This window comes from Vigna umbellata, chromosome 1 (genome assembly GCF_029865625.1).
Source record: "Vigna umbellata cultivar VRB3 chromosome 1, Vumbellata_1.0, whole genome shotgun sequence".
Lineage (NCBI taxonomy): Eukaryota > Viridiplantae > Streptophyta > Magnoliopsida > Fabales > Fabaceae > Vigna > Vigna umbellata.
Window position 1 is genome coordinate 65,946,798 of NC_142165.1, and position 9,536 is coordinate 65,956,333.

Consider the following 9,536-nt stretch of genomic DNA (forward strand, 5'->3'; position numbering starts at 1 on the left):
ACTTGGGAAGACAAGGGAGACGTAGTTGCAGGCTATCCAGAGTTTAACCTTGAGGACAAGGTTTGTTTTAAAGGGGGAGCATTGTAACAATAGCAGATGAGGAGGAGGGTCATATGAGGGAATTTAAGGGTAGAATGCAAGAACAAAAGAGTCAAGAAGCTGAAGAAAACGTTGAGGCCAGCAGACATAATCAAGGACAAGTGGCACCACCTCATGAAGCTAACGTTGAAGGAAAGGGGAAACGTGTGAGGAAATCAAATGCACGTTTGAAAGGGTATCGTTGGGAATGGAAATAGTTATATAGCAGAAGATGGGGTAGGAGAGAGGTAGGCAATGATTGAATAGTCTACTCTCTTTCTCTGAATGTATTCTTTCTGTTGCTGACTATTGGCAGAGGTAACACGTTGTATCTTGTGCTATTTTCAATTAAAAGGCAAGCACCGACCTTCGGTGATTTTTCTAGTGCATTCGGTCATCGGTGCTTATTTTCTGTGCTTACTGTTGCATTTATTCTAATATATTACAGTATTCATACTTATTTTATTAGGAGAAGAGCTATTCATATATGCCACAATGAGTTTTTGAAGGATAGAACATATATAGAAAAAGGAAAGTTTAAAATAGAAATGAAATATACGAAAAAAATAGGTTGATGTTTATAATTTGTCTATGATTACTCTTATTATAAGGGAAGAAACATAAACCGAAGCAAAGAAGTGCAGTTTTATGAAAGCGCACACACAAACAACACTGCTTAACTTTGTTCCTACATCCATCATACACGGTAGACACTTACAGCTTCATTACATCCCAAAGTAATTTTTCCTCTCTTTTTTTTTCATTTTCAAATAAAATTGGAATGTCAAATGTGCTGGTGCATTGGATCTTCTCCATGAAACGCCACCCAGGATCCCTACTATGGTAACCATCCTGCCATGTAATTGCTCATGCTTGGACCTGCTGTCACCACTGATACTGGATCAGGCTGATACCTGCACTTAAACAAAAATCATAATTAAAAAATTATTCAAATTTAAAGCTTTGACCTAAGGAAAATTTAAATAAGTATAGTTATGCCAATTAATCAAGTAAACTATCTCATCTCACCCCTATTTCCATGCATTTTTTTTTATCTACCTTAAAATATTGTGAACCACTTGATACATTTTGTTACAAGAGTGGTATTGAACTGTAAAGTGATAAATTATTGAGTCTACAATGAGTGCATACCCAATTTGTAACGTTGGCTCACACTCCAATGGTTGAAAGAGTGCGTCACCCTGAGCTTGAGCTGGATGCCTGCCATATCCCATGTCTTCAACTCCAGGATTCAGTTGGAGTGGATTTATTTGATACCCTTCCAACTGCTACACAGCACACAGAGTCGTTTATACCCATCAATTGTCAAATTGACAATATCATATCAGTTGTTCTGGCTTTTCACCCTTCCTAGAAAGCTATGCTCTATCTTATTGCAATATTTTGGTATTAGACAATTCTTATCCTTGGTAATTCAATTTGTTGAATTAAACACAGATACTAAAAATTATTTTAAGTGCATTGTTATATCTCTGGACCATGCACCATATACTTTGAGGGGTGATGGATTTTCACACATATATAGGTCGACGAGTTCTAACTTACCCTTTGTCTGAGAGACCTGTTAGCCTCACTTAGCAAGTGTTCCTACACAAGTGACAGAAATTAGTGAGCGAACTCAGGTACATGACAGAAGAAGACGCTAACTAAACGGTGGTAACAGAAATCAAAAAATTGTTTTATACCTTACGCTGAAGTTCAGAGAGCTGATCCAGCATGAACTGCGTCTGTAAAGGAAACAAACTTACAAAAATTAAACACAAACACACACACACACATATATATATATATACACATATAATTTCACATGGTTATTGGTAATTAAAAGTTGAAACTTGAGTACCCTTGTTGATCTTATTTGCTTCAAGGACGAATCTAACTGCCTTTCAAGAGATTCAAGCTCTTTGCTGCTAAGAGGACCAAGATCTTCTCCCATAAGGTTCCTGAGAGAGTAAAAGTTAGGCACAACATTATAATATCAACCGACAAAAATGAGGCATATTAGAAGGACCGGTAGGAGGTATCAGTACCTCTGGGACCGTTGCAGGGCCTCATAACGTGCCTTCAGCTTCAAGTACTCCTGTTGACTGCTTAACTCCTATAGCAAAATCAAACTATATAATTAAAGGAACACATACGAATTCATACGTATATAGCCATTCTAAAATCTTTTTCCACAGTCACCTGACAACTACCTTTCAATTCCAGCATTATTCTATTTGCACAAGCTAGTCATGCACCATAAAAATTCTAGCAAAATAAGTTTTTTTTTTTTAATTTTTAAATATAGCTAAGTTTGGTAAGCTTTCCATAGAAATTATTTAATAATTGGATGAAAAATATAATATTATTTTTAATTCTACTTTTATTACTCATATGTGACATATCTAAGAATGTCAGCTTACGTGTCATGTCAATATTATCAATAACACCATGTGATAGTTACATTAGAGACCTTTTTTCAAGAAAATAAATAAATTTGAGAGGATTAAAAGTTAAAGAAAAATTAAAAGTCTAGAATCAAATTTAATTATATTTATAGTTACTTTAAAAAGTGCATAAAATTAATAGGAAAATAGAAGGCTTTTACAAAACATATATTTTAAGCTTTATCGTCTAAATTTATCTAGGCTGTGAAGTATACATATAGTTTTAACTTGTCAAAGGGGATTACCAAACCGACATACTATAAAAGTCAACGTTTTAAAATTTGAAAAATCAGTAGGTTGAGTGAAAAAAAAAAAACAGAGAATGCATGAATTGAATACACAAAAATTAAGGAACGACTTTTGAACAACAGTTGTGGGAAAATTTAATCATAATAAGAAAATTTTTAGGATGTATTCTGAAACAATACGAAATTTTAGGAAAATTATTTGTTTTTATCTGAAATTTTCATATTTTAAAATGCTTTAGTTTGGATAAATTAATTTAAATTTCTTACGTTTTAACTTCTTAGTTTAGAAAAGATAATTTAATTTTACAACATTGACACACACAATTAAAACTTAAAATTTTAATACTAAAAGTAAACTAATTTTGAATATTCAATGCAAAAATAATACATGTGAGAAAGGAAGAGTAGAAACTTTTAAATTCTTACGAAATTTCTTTCGTAAAATTTAAAATTCTGCAACTGAAATCATCAAAGCACTCTTTTCCATTTTTAAAATGTCAATTATTTTCTAAATTATCAAAAGAAATATTGTCACAAAATATTTTAAATTCTTAAAAAAGTTAATTACCTTCAAAACTTTTTATGTAAACAAAAAATTCAATCTACTTAAACGTAACAGCATATTATTCTTATTTGTTAAGTAGGGTTTATTACAGAAATAAATATAAGCATATTTAAAAAACACATATCTTTTGTACCATGAGGAATAAAATAATATTGTTTAATGTTTATCTTTAAACATATAATTAGCATTTTCAGATTATAAAAATTATTTGTGAAATTATGGTGATATAAGTAAAAAAAGGATGATGACCGGCTGACGTGAATTATAAATAAATTATAAGTGCCGAAAAATGCATGCACGAGTGTAGAACACAATTCAAAATATACACAAAAATATTTACTTATAAACCAGTAATAACACGTGGCACGTAAGCTAAAAAATTAGCAACAATATAAGGCTAATTAAATGCACCCTCAAATTAGATTTTACAAAATAGCTATGGCTCGTGACACATTTCCTCCTTGAAAGAATCATACTTAAGCACATTTGGATCAGAGAATTAAGAAGGAAAGTACTAATAGAAATCATACTTCAAAGGCAAAAGTAACTCTCTCTCTCTCTCTCTCTCTCTCTCTCTCTCTCTCTCTCTCTCTCTCTCTCTCTCTCTCTCTCTATAATGAATGAAAAATCACAGTAAATGTTGCTACCAGGACAAAAGATATATATTCATACTTTATTAATTGCACAATTAGCTTAGTTTAAAAATTTTAAAAACAATATTTCAGGGTTTGCTACTAAGGGTTCCATTGGTTATGGAGGCCCACCTTAAAGTCCGCATGAAGGACATGGGAACCATATGCATAAATTAAAGAACTATGTCAAAGTTATATAATCAAACTTTATGTTTTGATTCCTGTATAAAATTGCCAGGTATATATATGGTTCTGGATGCAGAATTATATCTAAAGTCCTTCCAAATTCTGTAAGCTATACCCGCCTCTAGCCATTTCATCAAATGGGCCAAAATGGCATACAAATCAATAATTATTGTCTGTAGGAAAACTATTTGGAGCAGTTGTCATCATGAATATCTTTAACATATTTGAAGCAGCGTTTAATTAACAAAAAGATCATGAATAATCTTTTACAATGCATGTATGTTTATAACATTACCAAAACTATGTTCCAATGCAGGAGTAATTACATGAGCACATATGCAGATCTACAGCTATAGAGAAGATAAGCCTAGGTCAAAAATGAATTAATTACGTGAAACAAAAGACTATAGGGATTTCGAAGAAACATGCATGTTCTTTACCTAATGGCCACAACTACGAAATGCACACTAGAATGAAAACATTTCTTAAGTCAACGACAGATGACAATCTCTAAACTTGAAATCATGTAGACTAATTATGAATGGACAGAGATTTTATAAAAAAGAAATGTGAAGTAAGGGATGAGAAACTTTTCTGTCTGAAATTCAAAACAAATAAATTATCTATTTTAACTTTCTTTTGTATATAAATGACATGATGCAGCTTGCTACGATTATAAGCTTAAAGTTGTTTAGTTATATTAGACCAGAGTTATACAAAAACAATGGACTTTTTTTATTTTTAATTGATATGATTCACTTTGTTAATTTTTAGACAATATTGTTGACTAATTTGATTATTTTTACTTTATCTTGTCTTGTCTACAAAAACCTTAATAGACAAATATTGCTTGATAGGATAGAGCTTGAGTTTTGTTGTTTGTATAAAACTTTCATATCAAACTACAATATATAAGTTAGCTTTTCGGAACTATTCATAGAGTTTATTAACTGAATATAAAGGTAGAAATCAACCACACATAGATGTATTTTGGAAAGTTCTTTGGAATTATATTTTATATTTTGCTAGTAATTTTGGATAAAAAATATTATTTTGTATAAACAAAATGTACATTTCGCATGAAAAATAATAATTAAAAAAAAAAAACTGTTTCGAATCGCTAGATTATGCATCTATAGTTCTGTATGTCATTTAAACGTTTTAGAGCACAACTAATTCAATTATGTCAGTGAATGAACTATAATCATTACAACTTTTCTTTTCTGAAGAAAAAGAGGTATGTTTTAGGTAATTCATTATTTTTAATTCTTAGTTTTTTGTCCCACAGAAATTCTTTTTCAAGCAGGAACTACATTAAGTGATAATTCCTGCACTGGGCAATCGTTTATGCACACAACCAGGTAACCTTTGACCATTCACAACATCATATATGGACAAGCTAGACGTAATATGTAACCGTTAATTATGCCATTTAAAAATATTCAAGTAAATAGTTGAAGCTCAGGAATCCTAACCCCCTTGTATGAAACAAAAACAGAAATGGATGAGAGGAAAAATCAGCGATCAAATTAGGCAAGTTAATCAATGGGAAAAAAATGAATTTAAATACGATAGAGAGGACTATTCACCATTACCAAGGCTTCCCGTGTAGATACATTAGCCTCAGGCGCACCATAGTTACATTTCTGGTACCTCTCTAGCGTTTTGAGCATGCTGCACGTTTTAAGAAAAATATATATTATTTTGTGCGGCAAAATGTCAGAAGTATAATGCAATGCAAAACAATCCAAAATCAATTGACTAAAACTACATTCTACAATACAATATTCAATATCAGTCAACGACAAATCAACCCACTTCTTAAAGCACCTTTTTACTTCAATCGTGCTTTAATTTCAACACCAATATGAAAACGGACACACCTTCCAACTGGAACAACTTAAGTTAGAATTAAACATAATAATAAACCATGAGAAACCCATTTCAAGGTTCCTTGGATGTTGGAAAGCCACAAGAGGTGTAGAAAATTGGTAAATTAATGAGAAATGAAAGTGGGTAATGTTTTAAGGGCTGATATAAAAAGCCATATATCATCAACGTCTGAATTTCTTGACCGGGACTCAGGGTAACCGGCTGAGAAAAAAAATATTATCTTTCAATTAAAGGAAAAAGAAACTTTAAAAAGAAATTTTTTGATGTTGCCTCTAAAGTTAAAAGAATATTAAATTTTTTAGCCTACATAAAAAAAATATTTTTGAAGTTATCCATTTTTTTTCTTTTTTTTCTCTCCATTTAAGACATCAAATTTTAACTCGTTTTTGTAGTACATTTTCTCTATTATAATTACTTTATATCATAATTTTTCTATGTTATCTTATCTCTACTGCATAAGAAATTATGCAATATCGCGTCACCAATGTTAATACTGTTTAGCAATAAATTGTACAAAATGAGTAAGTATTGGATTTGACGATGAGACTCTTTTCGTTGATAAACGTGATAATATCAGGCCAAAAAAGGAGCTATATACATTTAGGGTAAAATAATTATAAGAACAATAAAACTGGTGTCTATGAATTAATGTAGGTGAGGTAACATCATTTGTGCGGAGTGACAACTTTTAAACCCGGAAGAAAAAGTATTAAACATATCAAGTTACTACCAGAGTTTTCGGTACAATAATCAGATCTGAAAGGATGGGAGAGTTGTTCTGTAGAAATGAAACAAACAACATACTGACAGCAAGAAATCGTAAAAGCTAAATCTTCGGAAGACGCTAATTAATTTGAAATGGCCTTAACAGAAAATATCTGTCTATCTGGGTAGGAAAAGTGAAGTGATTGAAAAACATGTGTGGAAGGAAACGCAGAAGAGAGAAAGATGTTATGATCCTGAAATTTTGATTCTGATATAACAAAATGTCTATTCTGATTTAACAAAATGTCTCTATCATGAAACGTTGAAACGAAAATATCTTCTGTCAGCAACGTGGAGAATTAATTAAGAAAAACGATTGACTCCAAAGTGAAAACTCCATTTTGTTCTTTGGTCATGATTGTGGATCATGAACAAGCCCAGGTAAACGAAGAGCTTGACCAAAATAGAAAGCACGCAAACTAAGGCAAAACACAAGACAAAGAAACACCTAAGTAAAATATAAAACAAATAAGAAAAAGATTTAAATGGGAGAAAAAACGTAAACCTACAACAGATCGATGATGAGAGATGCAAGAAGGGAAAACACTGTATGGAAATAAAAGAAACCCTAGGGTCGAGATTTTCTTTTCTTAAAAATAAAGGCGTATATATTTGAGAGAAAATGAACAAGAGATGAGTTAGGTCGTTTAAGTGATTTTGAAGAGTGGAAGAAAAAAGAGAGTAGCTGGTAAAACTGAAAATGGAAGAAATAATTGAATATTTATATGATTGTTTTCTTTTGCACAAGAGCTAATTACACCGAAAAGAGGCCTGACCCAAGAGTCCAAAATTACTTTTAGGAAACGCTTTTGAACCAGATCTGTTTGATGGAGCAGAAAAACGGCAAACTCAAATGCTGGGTTAAGCACCAAAAGAGGGAAAGAAAGAGAAAGGCGAAGACTGAGGGAAAAACAATTTAAAAAAGAAACGAGGGCAGAGAGGAGAAAAAGAAAAGAAAAACAGCAAAAATAGAGTGGATACAATACAACAGTGATCCTCCCTTGCTTAATTTATTTGATGTATGTCTGTTGGGGTTTAACGCGTTTCCAGTTGCAGATCTAACAGCAACGCGATTGCAGAAACCCTCAACCTGCTAAAAACGCCGAGACATTTCACGGAAACGGAAAAACCCAAACAGTGAAAAAAGAAAATAAACTTTTCTCCTGTTTTCTCAAACAAAAAATACCGCCACCTGTCTGAAAACAGCAAAAATCAAACGAGAGAGATTTCGAGATCTTAAAACCTAAACAACAACAAAAAAAAAAAATTACAATAGAAAGTTGTTACTCACGAGCTATACCCTGGTACTCCTCTTTCTGTGTGTATGTTTGTACTTAGGAAATTAAGAAAGCGAGCTTTATTTCATTTCGCAAATTTAATTTCTGTGATTCGTTTGTTACATTTTGGTGAATATGTCTATATAAATATATACCTTGAACTGCTGCAAAACTCGTACAGCTTTCCTCTATTGGAGAAGATGATGAGAGCAACCTCGGCATCACAAAGAACGGAAAGCTCGTAAGCTTTCTTCAAAAGCCCGTTCCTTCGTTTAGCGAAGGTAACTTGCCTGTTGATCTTGTTCTCAATTCTCTTCAACTCCACTCTTCCCCTTCCCATTCTCGCTCTCTCTCTCTCCCTTCTCTCTCTTGCACTCTAATATCCAATCAGGAAAAACAAAAGTTAAAATAAATCGGATTAAAAACCTGTGAATATTTTCGGGACTCGCTCGCTGCGTGTATGTCTTGTACACGCATGTACATTTATATAGCCAGCCACGGGAGAATGAGATGGTGTCAACTCTCGTGTGACCTTGTTACTTTGTTGTGTGCGAGAAAAATTTATTATTGTAAATATTATTATTATTATTATTATTATTATTATTATTATTATTATTATTATTATAAATAAGATGAAGAAATGTTGAATGATAATAATTATTTGTAAATGCATCCCAGCAAAACCATCTTTATCAAGCCCTAATGCAAACTTCAAAATCAAACCCCTTCTACCTGTCATTTTCTCCCTGCTATCACCCTCTGGGGTGTTTAACACACTGCTAACTCCATGACAATGACGCGCCTAAGGAAATCACAAACATAGTTTTGTAAGTGGGGAAGGCGTTTTCTGCTACGCGTAAAGTGGACCTAATTTAAAGATATACTCATAGTCAATTTTCAAAGCAAAAGCAAATTACCAATATAAATATATTCATGGAATGAGTAATACCTCACTTAAGGCTTTTGGAGTTTCGAATATTGTTCATGGAAAAAAATGTAATTAAAATGACAGAAATCTAATATATAAAAGTGGTTACTCATGTTCTGACATCTATCCCATATTAATATGATATATATAAAAAATTACGATGTTTAAAATTATCATTGAGTAATACCTCTCTCTCTGTATCTATCTATCAATATATATTTATATATATATATATATATATATATATATATATATATAAAAATATTAATTGAGACCTTGGTAGTAGTAAAATTACTTTAATAATTAAAAAACAGATAAATTACTATAAAAAATAGAATATCATAATTTTATGGAGTTAAAAACTAAAATTGGACCTAAATTAATAGGTTGTTAATATTTAAAAGACGTATACCAAGGTTATTTGTAAGATAAACAAATAAAAAATCATTTAGGTTGTTTATAATTTTTGAAGGAAAAAGTTAAAACTGAGATTTATTGTATTTTCTTTACCCGT

At 31.6% G+C, this 9,536-nt stretch overlaps 1 protein-coding gene across 4 annotated transcripts; it reads right to left on the reverse strand.

Annotated features, from left to right (window-relative positions):
* Positions 1–612: 612 nt before the first annotated feature.
* LOC124819961 (agamous-like MADS-box protein MADS4) lies at positions 613–8,575 on the reverse strand. 4 transcript variants are annotated; one of them, XM_047291575.2, is made up of 8 exons: positions 8,250–8,575; positions 5,749–5,833; positions 2,130–2,197; positions 1,943–2,042; positions 1,785–1,826; positions 1,645–1,686; positions 1,231–1,364; positions 613–992 (listed from the first exon to the last, which is right to left on the reverse strand). In XM_047291575.2, the coding sequence occupies exons 1-8, from the start codon at positions 8,432–8,434 to the stop codon at positions 917–919; spliced, it is 732 nt and encodes a 243-aa protein (XP_047147531.1). In that variant the 5' UTR covers positions 8,435–8,575; the 3' UTR covers positions 613–916. The 4 variants fall into 4 exon arrangements, with proteins under 4 accessions (XP_047147531.1, XP_047147530.1, XP_047147533.1 ...); XM_047291574.2 differs by having other exon boundaries at positions 1,231–1,367; positions 8,250–8,574; XM_047291577.2 differs by having other exon boundaries at positions 5,755–5,833; positions 8,250–8,571.
* Positions 8,576–9,536: the final 961 nt, after the last annotated feature.